This window comes from Megascapheus bottae, chromosome 8 (assembly GCF_031878675.1).
Source record: "Megascapheus bottae isolate mThoBot1 chromosome 8, mThoBot2.hap1, whole genome shotgun sequence".
Lineage (NCBI taxonomy): Eukaryota > Metazoa > Chordata > Mammalia > Rodentia > Geomyidae > Megascapheus > Megascapheus bottae.
In genome coordinates, this window is record NC_143516.1 from 20640410 (window position 1) to 20659391 (window position 18982).

Consider the following 18982-nt stretch of genomic DNA (forward strand, 5'->3'; position numbering starts at 1 on the left):
GTTGAGTTTATTTACTCTGTTGATCAGCCTTTCATTTATTAAAGTCCATACATTCTAGATCAGTTGTCTTACAAAGAAAATGCATAAAGTTGAAAAAGATGTTTTGTCTGTGTTGTATTACTATAGAGAAAAAACTTGCATAAGTGTTTAAAAATAACGGGCTGGGAGTTTGGCCTAGTGGTAGTGTGCTTGCCTAGCATGCATGAAGACCCGGGTTCAAGTCCTTGGTACCACATACATAGAAAAAAGCCGGAAATGGTGCCTTGAGAAAGTCCAAAGGACAGTGCTCAGGCCCTAAGCTCAAGCCCAGGACTGGCAAAAAAAAAAAAAAAAAAAGGATGTTCAAATACTAACACATGAAATAAGACTTATTTTATGCAGTGTATTTAGAACATAATTTTTTCCATATTTTTATTGTAATTAATAGACATTATATTCACCAGATAAAAGGTGCATTACTTCACAGACATTGATACCCTTTCTCATTGTTGGTCTCCATTTCCCTTCCCCCACCCCCACCCCTCATCTTGTTTTCCTCCCTTCCCTATTCGACTTCAAATAACCAAATATGCATATATACAATATATCAGATAACAAGGTGAAATATTATAACAATATGAGATAACCAAGGGACAGCAAAAAAGATGAGAGATAACATAGTACATTAAGGACAACAATCACTCGTTATGGCTTTTGTTTCTACATCCTGGAGGTCCTTTCATTTGGCTTCATTCTATATGGCCTTATGTATCTAGATTTTGTTCTATTGTAAATCTCTGCTAGGAGAGCCCAAGGTTTCTACTGATTATGACCAATGAGGGAAACCATTGATACCCTTTCTCATGACATGTCCCCCATTTCCCTCCCACCCTTCCCCCGCTTATCTTGATTTCCCCTTCCTTATCCAATTTCAAATAACCAATTAAGCACATATAAAATATATCAGATAAGAGGGTGAAAAATTGTAACAATATGAGATAACCAAGGGATGGCAAAGAGAGGAGAGATAACATAGTACCTTAAGGACAACAGTCACTCATTATATGGCTTCTGTTTCCTTATCCTGGAGTTCCTTACATTTAGTGTCATCCTATTTGGCCTAATGTCTCTAGATTTTGTTCTATTGTAAATCTCTGCTAGGAGAGCCCGAGGCTTCTATTGATTATGACAAATGAGGGAGACTATTAGGCCTATGTTCCTTTGAGACTGGCTTACTTCACTTAATATGATTTTTTCCTAAGTCTTTCTATTTCCTTACAAAGGGGTTGATGTCATTCTTTCTGACAGCAGCATTGAGTTCCATTGTGTATAAATACCACATCTTGTTGATCCACTCATCAATTGAGGGACATCTGGGTTTGTTCCATATCTTTGCTATGGTAAATAGTGCTGCAGTGAACATCATTGTACTAGTGGCTTTAGTATGCCCTTGTTTCTGGATGATTGGGTGAGGCTCTTATCTCCAGTTAACCTCTAGAAAGTGTGAAGTAGGGCCTGGCTCAAGGGTAGGGAGGTAGCTTTGAGCTGAAGAGTTCAGGTACAGCGCCCAAGCTGAGTTCAAGCCCCTAACCTCCCCCCCCCAAATTGCAATATTTGATTGGCCTATCTTGGTTTTATCTTCTTTTAATATAAGAATGTTTTGCCTGAAATGTCTGAAAATAAAGTTTACATGTGTTTTTTACATAAATTTTAATAGCATAAAATATAAAAGTGTCCTACACAGTTAAGTGAATTTTACATAACTTCTGATAATTTTCAAGGAAGTAGAAGCAAGTTCATTTTTTCGTAAGTTAAATAGGCTGTGAATGAGACCACAGTGGTAACTTTATGTATCATTCATCTTTCAGTTATAGCAAAATCTGTGAAGAAAGATTTCTCTGTTAAGCCATATGTTCAGGTTGTGGTCTTTTAAGTCTTTCATTCTACTGACTTTTTGCTTTTTTTGGTGCAAAATACAATTTTTACTTTCAGAAGATGGTTTTATTTGCTTGATCTTGAAAGAGTTAATCATCTAGTGGTAAGAAATTTAGTCACAGAGTACCACAAGTAATGTGCTTTAAGAATTCCCATTATAACAAAGTACTAATCAGAGAAACGGCTTCTACTGAATTAATTTTACAATGACAGAATTTAGCAATTAATGTTTTGTTATTAATCAATTTTAGACTGTTTGCATTTCTAAGATGCTGTTGTACATGTAGATAAAATCACAGTACCCAGTTAGCACTTTCAATGTCCTTAGGACTGCTTTAAGCACTGTATATCTTTTTAAATTTTCATATCAATTTTATATATTAGGTGTTATTTATTCCTACTTATAGGACACAGTGATTAAAGAAGTACTGTCTGGTTATTATGTCCATGCTCCCATTTGATTACATTAAACTGCCCTACTAACAGATTTCCTAAATATCAGTTTTTGAGCAACAAACTTTTCTATGATATCATTTTTCTCTGTATTTTTGTATTTCATAAGAAGTGAATATGGATGTTTATTCATTTTTATAACCAGTATCTAGTTGGAACTGACATACAAAAGTTATGCATATAGTATTTTAAATTGAGTCAAATCCTAATTTGGGAAGTTCTTAGTATTATTGATTATGCCAGATATTGTGCCTCATTTTTCTCTGGAGGGTATTGTCTCTTCTAATCCAGAATTTATTGGAGTGCTTTTCAGTTGTCATGTATTCAGTAAGATACCTTCTTATTGAGCACCTATTGTATGTCAAGTTAGATAGTGTAAGGAACCAAAAGTCAGACTCCAAACTACTATGTTCTTTTCTAATCTTTTATGCTAAGTAGTTGATTAAAACTCTGAAAGAGCTTTAGTCAGACTATATGTGATTTCTTCCATTAACATAATTTTACTAATAGAATTCAAATTAATTGAAGACCACCTGTACTCTTGTTGTAACTTTATTTTTCATATTCTAGTATGCTTTGCCAGAGTTCCGGACAAGAGTACATCTTTAAGTTTCTATAAATTTTTGTTCATTGTCTATGGTGTTTATAACATCCTATGTTAAACATAACGTCTTGCATCCTAAAAATTTATAATGTATGTTTTCATTAAAGTTATATTTTGTAGAAAATTATTTTCTCTTCTTTTTTTTTTTTTTTTTTGGTTGGTCATGGGGCTTGATCTCTGGGCCTGGGCACTATTGCTGAGCTTAAGGCTATCCTTCTACCACTTGAGCCACAGTCACTTCCAGTTTTCTAGTGTAAATAAGAGTTTTTTGGTGGAGATAAGTCTCGGGGACTTTTGTGCCCAGGCTGGCTTTGAGCTGAGATCCTCAAATCTCAGCTTCAGTGACTAGGATTACAAGTGTGAGCTACCAGCATCTAGCAAGCATTTTCTTAAATTTAATAAAAATATAAAATGAAAAACACCAAAAAATAATTTGCCTAAGGTCACCAAGTTGTTGATAAGATACCACATGATACAAGGAGTTTAACTCATGGCCTCCCAGATACTACGTTAGTGCTCTAACATTTAAGCCATGTTTCCAGTCCTAAATATGCTATTCGTTTTCAAGTATTTAAGCAGGTGTGTGTGTGTGTGTGTGTGTGTGTGTGTGTGTGTGTGTGTGTATACCAGCAGTTAAACTTAAAGCCTGTGCTTGCTGAACATACTTGATAACTTGAGCCAGGCATCAAGCTCTAAATTTCAATATTTAGAATACCTTAAGATTACAAATATATCTCAGGGCTAGGAGTTTGGCCTAGTGGTAGAGTGCTTGCCTAGCACACACAAAGACCCAGGTTCGATTCCTCAGTATCACATACGTAGCAAAAAGCCAGAAGTGGTGCTGTGGCTCAAGTGGCAGAGCCCTAGCCTTGAAAAAATCCAGGGACAGTGCTCAGGCCCTGAGCCCAAGCCCAGGACCAGCCAAAAAAAAAACCAAAAAAACAAAGATTAAAAATATATCTGGATGCCATTTGCTCACTGCTATAATTCTAGCTACAGCTACTTAGAAGGTTGAGATTTGAAGACCGCCCAGGCAGGAAAGTTTGTGAGAGTCTTATCTCCAATTAACCACCCAAAAGCCAAAAATGGAGTAATGGCTCAAGGGGTAGAATGTTAGCCTTGAGAAAAAAAAAAAAACAGCTCAGGGACAGCACCAGGCCCCAAGTTAAAGTCTTAGAACTGACACAACTACACACAACAATAATAATATCAATTAGTAGATCCATCATCCACAAAACTTATTTCATTCCCTTTTAAAATCTCTTCCCTATTTTCCTCATGTCATGTGATTACTGTGATTTAAATTTCATGCTCTAGAATTATATACACATTTTTAAACCTTCAAGGCTCAATTACTTGAACTTGTGAAATTATTATATTTCTTTCCTGTTGATTTTATAATATCTAATAATTTCACCCTTGCTAGTTATATTTTCTTCTCATTAACCACTATTTGGAATGCATTGTGTGGTTTCTGATCATTTGTTAAATATTCCCATTTTGTGACTTCATTCAACTATGCTTTTGCTGTGATGTTTTGAACTAATTTTGAGTTCATTTTTTTCAGTAGCTCAGCAGGAGGCTGAAATGTTCAAACGCTACAATGGAACAGTTCCATTACCTGGAATACACCAAAGTGAAGATGCATTGTGCACCTGTCCTAAACTGCCCCACCAAGGCTCTTTTCAGATTGATGAATTTGTAAACACTGAAAATTCTTCAACCAAGATGCAGCTGGTGAAACAAAGACTTGAAACTGTCACAGTATGTTTAATACTCTTATACAATTGAAATTTTAAACCATTTCTGTTGGTATATGTCGCTATGCCCTAAATAAGTTCATTTTATAAAACTAGGTTTTATGATCTTTGTATAGTTCTTTACAAGTGCTTGTTCTGAAATCATTAATTGCAATAGACAGGCTAAGTTTAGGATAATTGGTAGGGCTCTAAATCAGAAGACCACACCCAGGACTTGCCACAGGGTTATGGCCCGCCCTTCTACTAGGAAAGGAAGAGAAACTAGTCAGTCCTATCCAATAAGACTCCCTAGGAGAAGGATGGAGGTTACAGGTTTAGACCATCAACTTGGGAATCCTCAGAGCCAAATCACAACTACTTATGGACAAATAGTATTCTGACAAACAATATATTCCCAGGCTTTCAACATCCCATAAAATCACGCTCAAAATCTCCTGTCTCTTTCAGTGGTTCTTAAACATCAGTCTGTATCAGAATCATTTAGCAAGCTAATCAAAATGCAGAATGCTGATCACCATCCTTAGAGTTCACTACTTAGTAGATCTAATGTGGCCTCATGATTTTTCATTTCTGAAAAGAAGTTCTCAGGTGATGCTAATACTACTGGTCAAAGGACCACACATTAAAAACTGGTCTGGTTCACAGTCCCCAACACTTAGAAAGAGCTTACTAAATAGCTGTTTCATGCTTTTGTCTAAATGTAAGCTCCTAGAAGGCAGTTCTTACGGTCATATTCCCTGACATGCAGAGATAGTTGTTTTTAATAACCATTTAGTAGGTGAATAATCTAAAGGAAAACTGATTTCCTAAATTTTCCTTCCATAAAAGCTAGTATTAATCTGTGTAGTGCTTTCCTACCTTCATTCATTTGTCCCTTTAATTTTAATTCTTTGTCTTTCAAAGATTACTTATTTGTTGGTATTTTTCTCCATTACTGACCTTCTACCTTGGGTTCTTATATCTAATGCCATATTTATTACCGTATGTCCAGGTTCTAGTCACCTATTAACAGCTTATGGCAAAAACAAAACAAAACACCATAGCCCTCTTCACATGTTCAGTACCTTTTTAGAAAGTGCTGACCTAATATAGCTTGATTTTCAAGTTTGCACTTTAATAAATAGAACAAAGAAAGCTTAGTTATCAGGGCCGGGAGTTTGGCCTCGTGGTAGAGTGCTTGCCTAACATGCAGGAAGATCCGGGTTCAATTCCTTTTCATAGAAAAATTGCCAGAAGTGGTGCTGAGGCTCAAGTGGTAGAGCTCTACCTTGAGAAAGTCCAAGGACAGTGCTTAGGCACTGAACTCAAGCCCAAGACTGGCAAAAAGAAAAAAAATTAAAAAAAAAACGGAAAGTGGGGCTTGGCTCAAGGGTAGGGAGGGAGCCTTGAGCTGAAGAACTCAGAGAATGCACCCAGGACGAGATGAGTTCAAGCCCCATGACCCACAAAAAAAAAAAAAAAAGAAAGCAAGCTTAGTTATCTCATATATTTATTGATATAAAAAGACTACAAAAATATTTATCAACTTTGATAGATGGCAACCAATATTCAAGCTATATTGTAAGACAGAGTCTTTTAATAATGTGTTCAAGTTCATATTATCTCCCTTAACAGAGCAGCTTTGTAAAATTTGCAGGATGGTGATTATTACCCTTCTTTATAAACAAGAAAACTGTGTTTGCTTAAAAAATGGATGTAAAGTTTATTTAAAATTTCACAACTCTAAATACAAACTATATAATCTTCCTTACTATTTTTAAAACATTTCTAATTTCATAGAAAATAATTGTTTTGCCAGTATATAATTGTTGAGCCTCTGCTAGTACTGCATACAGTGGCAGGATTTATATAAAAACTAGAGAAAAAGATGAAGAAGTCATTAGAAGCAGAATGAATGGGAAGTTTGATTTTTAAAAGAATAGCCAAGAATATTTAGAATCTTAGGATATATTACCCTCACAAACAAATACAAAAGAAAACTAAAAGTCCATAAAAACAAAACCAGACAGAGAAACAAATTGTACTATAATTCTAAGTACACATAAGAGGAGTACCCAAATACACCAGAAATAGGTAATACGTGTGGCTGTTGCATCCAACCCTTTCAACAGTCCAAGGTCAAAACTTTCCAATTTATTGGTGTTCATGGATAATGATAAATTCTGTTTGAAGCCATTGAGGCATTAAAAAGATAATGTGCCTTAGTAAAGAAAGAAGTTAAAGATAAAACATATCTTTTAAATTGTGTTCTTGATGAAATACAAGAAATTAGGATTTCTTTTTAAGAAGAAGTGAAAATCAAGTCTGAGATTTTGATTTTTAAAAAGATATCTTTGGACATGGTGCTGTGGCTCAAGTGGTAGAGTGCTAGCCTTGAGCTGAAGAGCTCAGGACAGCACCCAGGTCCAGAGTGCAAGCCCCATGACCAACCTTAAAAAAAAGAAAAAGATATCTAAGGTAAAAAAGGTTTAATTAATTTCACAGTGAAAATGGTAAAGTTTAGTCTTAAAAATGTAAGATGAATAATCTAGCCTCAGAATTATTAATTTTAGAAGAACACAAAGAATTCTGAAAGAGGTTTGAGCACGGTAGTTCATGCCTGTAATCCCAGCTACTAGGGAGGCAGGAAAGAGGATCATGATTCAGGGCTGGCATATGTTAAAAGTATTAGACCCTATCTGAAAAACAAACTTAATGAAAAATAAATGGACTGGAGCCGGGAGTTTGGCCTAGTGGTAGAGTGATTGCCTAGCATGCACGAAGACCCGGATTCGATTCCTCGGTACCACATACATAGCAAAAAGCCGGAAGTGGTGCTGAGGCTCAAGTGGTAGAGTGCTAGCCTTGAGAAAGTCCAAGGACAGTGCTCAAGCCCCGAGCCCAGGACTGGCAAAAAATAAATAAATAAATGGACTATGAAGATGGCTCAGGTAGTAGGATACTTCCTTATGAAGCAGGAGGCCTTAAGTTCAAACTCTGCACAGACATACCCCCATGTGCCATAAGAAGAAGGAAAAAGAAATACTGTCGTTAAAAATGTAGCTCTAAGACTTCATTGCTTTCTGCATCAGTGTAGAGCTGCAGGCTCGAATCACCACATGTAAGCCTGACTTCCCTAGTCTGTAAAAGGGTTTCTGATATCTCTACTTTACTAGATTAAGATACAGTGAGATGCTATATGTAAATCTCACAGGGTGTGTAACCCATTTTACTGCCCATATATGTTACTATTGATAACAGAGAAATGTATATGAGATAGACTGTACACGTTGTTTAACATTGTTGCTTGGAAAGAAAAATGTGAGAAGAAATTCCATAGATACCATAATAGAAGAACTGGTTATCTATATTTATCTTTATATTTCTCCACAAGAGCCAGATGAGAGAAGAGAATGATAATGAAGCCAGTTCTTGTCTTATCTGGTATTGAAACATGTTGCAAAGATGAGATAATAAAAATGCGTGACACAAGTTCATAAAGATACATGGATCCATGGAGAAAGTAAGAAGGGTTTGTTGTATGGTATTGGGAAAACTTGCAAATTTAGTCATCTTCTGTCTACATCTTAGGCCACATATCCAAATCAAATTGTCTTTGGCCAAGGGACTAAATGCAAAAGTAAAAGTCATTTAAAAATTCACTGGCTGGCCATGAGGCTCAGTAGTAGGACACTTGCCTAGAATTCCAAAAACTGGCTACTACCTCAGTACTAAAAATTCACTCACCAAAAAAAAGAAAAGAAAAGAAAAACATTCTGACAAATATTTCTTATGTATTTAATTTTATTTATCCTAAATTTCTTAATCTTAAAAGCAATAGAAAAATCTCTCCCTTCTATACTATAAGTATAGAACTTTAAATTTATGCTTAAAATTATAAATGTTTGTATATGTGTATGTGTGATATATACAACATAAAATATATATTATATAAATATATATCATATCTTTATATATTGTATAAAAGATTTGATGCATCATATCATTAAGTAGTACATACTATATACTATATTGATACATCTTTTTATATGTGTATATGCTATATATACTATATATACAAATGTACACACATATATACATACATACATACATCTTACCCATATAGCACATGCACATACCAAATACTAACCAGAAAAAGTATTTACATAAAATCTATTAAAGAAGAGCCTCCTTACTGGCATAAAACTAAATATTAAAACAATTAATGAAATTTAGAAAGCATGAATAAAAGAAGTAGACCTTTAACTTCTAGAAAGCATACATAAGTATCATAACTATATATGTATATATATATATATATTTATTTATTTTTGTGCCAGTCCTCAGCCTTGCTCTAAGGATCTGGGTTCTGTCCCTGAGTTTTTCTGGGTTTGTTTTCCTTTTTTTAATTTAATTTAATTTTTTGTTGTTGGGGTATGTATAGAGGGGTTATCATTAACATTTGCCAGGTAGTATGTGTATTACTTCTCACACATTGATACCCCTTCTCATGTTTTTGTCCCCATTTTCCTCCCCCACCACCTCCCAATCATCTTGTTTTCCCCTCTCCCCTTTCCTATTTCAAATAAACAAATAAATGTAGATGCAATATACCAGGTAACAGTCAGATACAGTAACAATATGAGATTAAACAAATGGCAACAGAAGAGAAGAGAAATAACAGTACATTAAGAACAACAGTCACATAAGATGAAGCTCTTGTTTCCATATCCTACAGATCCTTTCATTTAGTCTCATCCTATATGGCCTTATGTATCTAGGTTTTGCGCTATTGGCTATTGTAATCCTCTGCTAGGAGAGTTCTAGATGTGTACTAATTATTACAAATGAGGAAGACCATTGAGCCTTATGTTCCTTTGGGTCTGGCTTACTTCACTCACTTAATATGATTTTTCCAAGTCTTTCTATTTCCTTACAAATGGGGCAATTCACATTGCCCATTCTTTCTGATTGTAGCATGGAACTGCATTGTGTCTAAGTACCACATCTTCTTGATCCCCATCTTAAGACTAGCTCTCTACCACTTGAGCCACAGCTCTGTTTCTGGTTTTGGGGGGTTAATTTGAAATAAGTCTCAGGTAATTTCCTGCCCAGTCTGGCTTTGAATGGCAGTTCTCAAATCTCTGCCTCCTGAGTAGCTAGGATTGCAGGTGGGAATCACCAGTGCCCAGCTTGGAAGTATATTTTAAAAGTTCTACTAACTAGTAGGAAAAGAATTGCCAAAAATATCCATTAAACTACACAATAATGGAAGAAAGAAGAGGATGCTTTGTTGAAGGTGGTGTGGTATGTTCTTAGTGAAATTGCTAGATTTCTCTCTCAAAGACAAGTGATAAGATATATTAAGAAGTTAAGCATTTTTAATAGAATCAGTCTTGAGCTTTAGAGGGGCTTCGCAGCCTTGTTCATACGTGTATTCTTTCTTTCCTCCAGGCACTGTGCGTGGCACTTAAGAATTCCTTTTCCCTCTTGCTTTGATAGAAATCTTAACCAGTATTAGACCAAATATTCAATGAAGGGCTTTGAGGTGTTTTAGTTTCACTATAACTTCTTCTTGCCTTTTCTTTTTAAAAAGCTAGTGATTTTAAGGGAGACCAAAGTGTAAATTACACCCAGTCATCTTGGGATTTAGATTTTTGGAATAAACGTTTTTGTTCCTTGGTTAAATTGTTGAATGCAGTTGTGAATTAAAAATTATTTCCATGTGGTAGTTCTTATATTTAACATTTTAATGTAAAATGAAGTCTATTAGTGTTATTCCAGATTTTAAAAGTAAATCTGGATAGATGCATTTAGTTTTTAAAATATAAAGAAAAATACTTCAGTAGAAAACAGAAATGATAGCTGGGCACAGTGGCTCACGCCTGTAATCCTAGCTACTCAGGAGGCTGAGATTTGAGAATGGTGGTTCAAAGCCAGCCCAGGAACTACAGACCATGAGGCTCTTATCTGCAATTAATCATTAGAAAATCAGAAGTGGTGTTGTGGCTCAGGGAGTAGGGTAGTAGCCTTGAGCTGAAGAGCTCACCCACAGCACCCAGGCTCAGAGTCCAAGCCCCACAACTGACAAAAAAAAAAAAAAAGAAAAGAAAAGAAAAAGAAAACAATGATTTCTCATCTAAGATTTTATATGACAGAATCTTTAAGTATAGTCATAAAAATAACATAGTGATGAATTTTTGTAAAGTTCCCTATAATTTAATTCTGTCGTTTTTTAAACTTAACATCCTGGAATCACCTAAGTCTCATTTTAATATCATCTTGTACTCCTGCTATTCTCAGATAAATGAAAGAATGTGAGAACAGAATAAAGTAGATATAGAGGTAAAAATGCAGGAAAATAAGTTGATAATTGATTGTTGAAAGTACTTTTTCCCTTTAATTTAATTTTTACCATATATTTCCTTTTTTAAATTAGAATATACTTGTTTTTAGATTAAGAGAAAGGTTGCCATTGCAAAAAAAAGGTGTTGTGTATTTGCTCTGCATTTGAAAAAATACATTATTTTTCCCATGTTGAGAACATTTGCTGAATTTTTAAAAGTTAGGTATTATTTGGGATATTTTCTTTATTCCCATTGTAGCTTTGTTCTTTTGGTATTTTACAAACATGTATGTCAGTGGGATCCCCACCTTAGTCCTGTTGTCTTTTCTTTTGTTTCTTGTAGTTATTTTTCAGTAGACTCCAAATTCCTTTCTTTGTATAGTTTCCCAGTTTATGGAAAACTGTATTACTAGAGATAATTAGGTTTTGTTACTAAAGTAGGATTTTTTTTTCTAGTGTCGTTAGAGTCAGTATGTGACTTTGTGTGTGTGTGTGTGTGTGTGTGTGTGTGTGTGTGTGTGTGGTGTGGGTGTGGGTGTGTGTAGGGGAGAGAGAGAAAGAATTATATGATAAATTGAGTTCAGCAAATATTTAATAGTAAGTAAAAGACAAAAAAGTAATGAAATAGCTATTTACTTATAGCATAAATAATTTAATCATTTCATAGAATAGTTAAGTGTATGTATCACACCAAAGTGATAACTAAAACATATTCTGCAATCCAGGTAAGACCTCACATATGTATTTAATGCATTCTGCATTTTCTGATCTGGGAATTTGTTCTTATTAGTTCATCCACAGTGAATTAGAATCTACAGTACCTACTAATCGTAAGCAGTCTTAAAGACAGTTGATTTACTAACCAAAATCTGGGGTAGATAATCCTATACTGAAAGCTAGATCTCTCTAGCTGCTAAGAAGGTAACCTCTCATTAGTCACAGTCATACTAGTTTGAAGTCATACAAGTGGGAATTAGAAGAATATGAAAATACTTTACGTAAATTCTAAAAAAGATTGATCTCTTACTTCACAGGAGATTTAACCTTAATTAGTTATAATAACATCTACATCATCCTTAGTAATAATGTATGTTTCTGGCACTAAGTGCTTTCATACTTTGTTATATTTAATGCTCAAATCATACTGTAGTAAAGTAGTAAGGAGTACTGGTTTTATTCCCACTTTTCAGAACAGGAACTTGGGGCTACAAAATCACATAGATAGTAAGCACTAGACCTGAGATTCACTTTGGGTTGTGGGGCCACCAAATCCATAGTTTTTCTACTTTTAATAATAAATGGAATAGTATCCTTTAAATGTAATACCTGTCACTTAGGAAAAAAAAACTTAAATTGTTTCTCTGTTCTCCTAAACTCAGAGTTGGTTATTTCCATTTTTCTCTAGTTCTTACTGATGATATAGCCTCAAACTAATTGTAATGGATTAAGATTTTTGGTAAATGTCCTAGAAAAAATTAATATCCTATATCACATGACTAAGGCCATAAAGTATCATTTTTCTAAAAATGATACTTTCTTGGCCTTGTCCTGTGAATTATAGGCTATTATTTTTTTAGCATTTAAAATATATTTATATTCCTTACAATTAGTTTGTGGTATATCATCTAATATGAGTTGCTGAGTTGAAATTGTAGCTTTTAATGATAGAGATATATGAATTCTGAGCATATCTTTTAAATCTGTTAGTGTTCTAGTGGTTTTATTATATATGCTAGGCCTATTGAAGGAGCAAGTCTTTCTTCAGGCAAGTCTTAGGGCTTAGGAGTGCCTTTGCTGTTCGCAAGTTAGATTTATCATGAACACATTATAGCTTTTAAAATTAAACTCTTTCCAGCTAATTGGAAATAATGCAGTTACAACTGCAGCTAATAAAAAAAATTATCCGATTCTTATTTTGGTTATTAGAAGATTGACATCTGAATGCATAGAAAAGAGTCAATACTTTATTTTAATAAAATCATGAATACTTCTTTATTGTACTGTATTTCTTTTAGGAGGTGATACGATCCTGTGCTGCAAAAGTAAGTAGTTTTTATTACCAGGGTGGTAACTTTAAAACTACAGTTTTCATTATGATACACCAAAGAATTGGAATGTACCATTATAGAGCTTCCAACTTTTACAAAAGTTAGCCAAATCTGTACTTTCAAATTTGTGAAGGACTGATAATACTGGAATCTGAAATTTCAGTAAGGGTAAATATTTAGCAATTAGCATTACAATTTTGAAGACTTAAAAATACTAATTGAGATATACTTTTACTAAGGGAGCAGCAAAATCATTCTATTTTGGTGGTAAATTTTATATAATACTTAATATATAAGAGACATCAACCATTACAGTTCTGGTGGGTGTCTGTGAGTAAATTTATAAGCATTGAAGTGCGCATAAACTGGACATTTATGATGTGCTGTGTTAATAATTCTCTCTTCTTTTACTGGGCGCATTTCTTTTCCCATTTGACTATATACCATTATAAAGTTAACTGTCATTGCTATTATATTTTTAAAAGGAGAAAACCGGGGGTTATTGAGGCCTCCGTTTGTTATAAAGACAGTTATACAAAATGTTCTTGTTTATTAGACAAATATAACTGAAGTGTACCTAGATACAAATAGCAGCTAACTTCCTTCTACCAACAAGCCTATTTTATGGCAAACCTTTAACTCAATTGCTGAGAAAATCAGTTTTCATTCTTTCTTCTCCTTCTTCCCTCTTTCAAAATTCAATTGACACATTCATTTATCAAATATAGTTATGTTATAAAGTAAAATATGTGGCATCCATATGGGAATTAGAATGGTATATGTATTCAAAGACTGCTTTATATAATGTCAATACAGAGGGAAAACAATTGTTTTATTAATCAAATAACTATTACCATGCAGCCCACACATTCCATTCCTACTCCCTTTCAGGGTCATCTTAAAAAGGAAGCCTGTCAGAAAGTCTTGCCCCATCACTCAGCCATCCAATATCAGTCAGATCCCATCACATTTTTGCCTAATTATCATAGTCAACAGGATACCAAAATAGACAAGGGGAAGTAAGATGAGAGGGGAAAAAAGAGAACAAGCTATACTCTGACTTGGACTTCAGATGTTCAGGAAACTTGTTCCTGATAGCAATGATTGGTATAATGATTACAGCTCCAAGATCACTAAGTCTTCTTAGTGTGCATAATATTTAGCTATTAACAAAGAATACTTTAGTCTCTGAATAGCAATTGAAAGCTATTTTTCATGCTCATTCCTTCTGTCACCCCAAACACCTGTTTTGGAATGCTGCATAACCCTCCTTTAGAATGTCCAAAGAGTAGCGAATCCCAGTATTTGCTCTACTTATCTGGAAAGTTTCTGGGAGTGCTAAGTCTGACCTTCCCTAGTCTTTGCATCCCTAGTATTTAACAAATAAAAGCTCATTTAAAAATGAATACGGGGCTGGGAGTTTGGCCTAGTGGTAGAGTGCTTGCCTAGCATGCACCAAGACCGGGGTTCGATTCCTCGGTACCACATACATAGAAAAAAGAAAAGAAAAATGAATATGTATATTTGAAATTAATTAAGATCTAGAAGATTAATCTTTCTAATGTGGTTATATGTTAGATTATTACTGAGCTGCAACTCAAATGTCGTATATTTGCACTTTTAAGGTGCATGGTTTGTTTGTTTTACCATATTTGCAATTGTGCAATCGTGCCCACTTTGATTTTAGAACATTTTCATGATTCTAAAATGAAACTCTTTATCTGTTAGCAATCATTCTCAACTGCTACACACACACACACACACACACACACACACACATTTTGTCCTGTCAAAATATACCAAGACTAGTACATTTTATGGATTTGCCCATGCTGAGCGTATCTTATAAATGGAGTCGTATATGATCATTTGAAACTGGCTGTTTTTTACTCAAAATATTGCTTCCAAGGTTGTTCCAGAACTATTCTTTATCACCAACTAGATTACATTATATATATTTCATTTTTATCTTTCACTAATTTGTGAATAGGCTGTTTCCTTTTTAGTTACTAAGAATAATTCTTATGAACAAATGTGTACGAGTTTTGATATGGAAGCATATTTGTATAAATTGGAATTTTTGGATCACATTATAATTATAGTTAGGCTTTTAGTTTGTTCTCATCCTCATAAACTTTATGGTCTTCTTTTTGGTGAAGGCCATTATAGTAGATAATAAATAATTCTCTAATTGTGATTTTGCTGTGCATTTCTATAATTCCTAGCAATATTGAACATTTATTTTTATGTGCTATTTGCTCATTAAAATGTTTTTTAATGTTCTTATTATTCACTTTTATTTATCGATACTGGATACAACTGTATTTGATTAGTGTTTTACACTATTCTATGGACTCTTTTTATGTTCTTGATTCTTTCCCTTAAAAAGCTTTTTGTATATATGAAATATAGAGGGTCATTTTTAAATTTTGTTCTTGGTGCTTTTTGTGTGAGAGAACATTTCCTGACTGGAGGTCTCAAAACTTTTCTTCTAAAATTTTCTTCAAAGATTTTTATAGTTTTAACTTTTACATTTAAATCTATGACCATTTTAATGATTCTTTATTATATGATGTACAAGTCAAGTGTCACTGGCTTACATGAGGCTATCTGGCTGTCCAGCAAAAATAGGGAGGATTGAAATATAAGCCAGCCTTGCCATATAAAGCCAGACCATACATTGAAATTAATCTATGGAAAAAGGAGCTGGAAATGTTGCTTCGAGTGGTAGAGTACCACCTACATAGCAAGCACAAGGCCCTAAGTTCAGTTCCTGGTACTAAAAAATAAACTTTTGAAACAAATATTTACCGAGTGTTTACCAGTATTTTCTTTTTATTTTTTGCCAGTCCTGGGCTTGAGCTCAGGGCCTGAGCACTGTCCTTGAACTTTCTCAAGGCTAGAGCTCTACCACTTGAGCCTCAGTACCACTTCCGGCTTTTTTGTATGTATGTGGTACCAAGGAATCGAACCAGGGTCTTCGTGCATGCTAGGCAAGTACTTTAACCACTAGGCCAAACTCCCGGCCCCACCAGTATTTTTTTTAGGTTTGAGATATAGCAGTGGACACAAACATTTTATTGTAGGGATACAAAGGAGGTAATTCCAAGCAATGAATGATAGAAAGTAAATAAAATAGGTGTATGGAACAAAGAATAATGGGAAATGACTCTTAGAGGGAGATCATGGAAGGACTCTTAGAAACCCTTAGAAAGGAGCTGGTCATTTCTTGCAAAAGTCCTAAAGTAAGAATGACACACTTAGGGATCAGAAAGTACTCACCATTGTAATGAAAGGGCAAGGAAAAGGTTTTATGACAGAGCTGGAGAGGTCATTGAAATAGATCATGCGATCATGCAGAGCTTTTTAAAGGAACTTATGGTTGTGGCGTTTTCAAATTAGAAATACAAGCCATAGCAAATAGAAGAATAACAGTCCTCTAAGCAGAGAGATCAGTTGACTGTTATTGTAGTCCAGGAAAGAGACGATAGGCCTAACTATGGTGGTATGAACGAGAATGCAGGCAGTGGACAGACTTTGAGTATATTTTAGAAATATATTCATTAGGAGTTGATGATAAATCCTGTGTGAAGGAAGAAAAGGAGCGAGGAATGAGGAATGACTTCCATGTTGTAGATTTCAACATATGTGCAGATACTGTTGATACTTTGTAATGAGAAAAGGAATGTTGAAGTAGAGGGGGCAAGTATTAGAGTTTGGTATTTGGTAGACCACCCTTCAAAAAATACACTATGATGGGCCGGGAGTTTGGTCTAGTGGTTAAAGTGCTTGCCTAGCATGCTCGAAGACCCAGGTTCGATTCCTTGGTACCACATACATATAAAAAAGCCAGAAGTGGTGCTGAGGCTTAAGTGGTAGAGCTCTAGCCTTGAGAAAGTCCAAGGACAGTGCTCAAGCCCTGAGCTCAAGCCCAGGACTGGCAAAATTAAATAAATAAATAAAAATACACTATGACTAGGGAACATTGGAATGAGACAGGAGCTGGAGGAATATTAATTACATGGATAATAGAAAATATTCTTTGCTGTGATTAAGTCAGTAGTGATTTAGCAATTGATAATGTGCCATGAACATAATAAGTACTGGAAGGAAGTCCTTAAAAACAGAGTTGTATAATGTTGAGTTCTTATATAGGGATGGCAGGGTAGATACACAGATACAGATTTGATAATAGGACAGTAGAAAGTTCTCATCTGATTGCTTTGCTAGTGGCAATTGTATAAAGCACTTGAGTTATAACAGAACCTACACATGAGCTTATAATTTAAAAGTACTCTTGTTAAGAGTCAGATTGAAGCATATCGAAAATGCTTTGATATTTATTTACCCTGGCATATCTTATAAATGGGCTTATTTTGTCTTTAGTTACAATTAATTTTGCTTAAATGACTCAGATTATAAGTTACTAGAAAAAAGCTATCTGCCTCTTCCATTCACTTCTCGCATTTCTTATAAATCTTAATAAATCTAATCCTAATAAATTTGTGTAATGCTTATAAATCTGTCTTTCCACACTCCTCTATAAGCTTCTTAATGTCAAGTGATTTCACCTGTTTTTTTTTTAAATTATCACTTAAATTAATATAAATATTCGCAAGTGGAATTGCATTAAACGTTTAAGAATGTTCTGGAGGTAAAGTAGTAATGTGTATAGTAATCTTTTTAGAACATATTATTTTCTGAAAACATTTTTTAGGATTGAAAATAGAGTTAGGCACCAGGCACATGTTTATAATCCTAGATACTCAGGAAGCTGAAATCTGAAGATCTTCATTCAAAGCTAGCCCAATCAGGAAAGTCTGTGAGATTCTTCTTTCCAACAGACTACCAAAATTGCAGAGAGTGGAGCTGTGGCTCAAGTGGTAGAGTGCTAGCCTTGGTAACAAGAAGGTCACGCAGGGACAGCATCCTGGCCTAAATTCAACCCTTGGGACTGGCAATAAAATAAATAAATAAATTTAAAGAGTCCAGACAAGATGACTTTTCTAGATGTGTGAGAAACAGCCAACCAGATAAATCCATCATGCAGAGGACAAAATTGATTTGTGTGAAGTAATGGTTTTCAGGTAGTTGGAAAGAGTTTTTGTTTTTAAATATTTTTAATTCTATTGTTATAAATTAATATACAGAGGGGTTACAGTTACATGACTCAAGCAGGTAAAGGTAATTTCTTTTTGGATAATGTCATCCTATTTTAAAATAATTTTTAAGCATAATTATTTCTTTCTGGCATTCCAAAATGAAATAAGTCTAATTAACTTTCATTATTCATACAATTGGTGGCTGACTTAGCTGTAGTGGTAGCATGAGCTTCAGTAGTCCATATGTATGTAGCTTGGGGTGCGCTGCTTTCTGATCAGGAGGAGGATGGCATCTCTTCCAAAGAACAGAAATCTATGATGGGATATATATTCTATAGACACATATACTCTATAGACATAATGTTTAATAATATAATGTTATACTATATGCTGTATAGAATGATATGTATCTATAACATATAAATCCTCAGCTAAATTTTAATTATCTTCTAAAATCTATATGCCAGTGATTGCATATAGAGATTTTCCCTTTTTGAATACTTGTTTGTTAAACATGGCATTTGAAATACGATGTAAAATTCAATGTTAATAAAATCTTTCAATAAAAAAAGAAATGCCCCATTAGAAAGCATATAAGTGATGAAAACTAATGTTTCGGCCTACGGCAGCTATGTGATATGATATGTTATGAAAGAAGAGGGGCTCGATGGGTTTAGTAAATAATGTTAGTAAAGAATGGAAGAGGGCCGGGTGTTTGGCCTAGTGGTTAAAGTGCTTGCCTAGCATGCATGAAGACCCAGGTTCGATTCCTCAGT

At 34.4% G+C, this 18982-nt stretch overlaps 1 protein-coding gene across 7 annotated transcripts in view; it reads left to right on the forward strand.

The window, feature by feature from the left end:
- Positions 1-18982, forward strand: part of Ahi1 (Abelson helper integration site 1) — a 151781-nt gene that overhangs the window by 42835 nt on the left and 89964 nt on the right. For 5 of the 7 annotated variants that reach the window (XR_016536471.1, XM_090338078.1, XM_090338080.1 and 2 more), the window contains 2 exons: positions 4539-4735; positions 13072-13098. Coding sequence is in view for 6 of the 7 variants with exons in the window: in XM_090338078.1 (XP_090194204.1) it covers positions 4539-4735; positions 13072-13098 (224 nt within the window). In the remaining variant the exon portion in view is untranslated. The remainder of the gene's footprint in view (positions 1-4538; positions 4736-13071; positions 13099-18982) is intronic. The other 2 variants (XM_090338079.1, XM_090338081.1) reach the window with 2 other exon arrangements.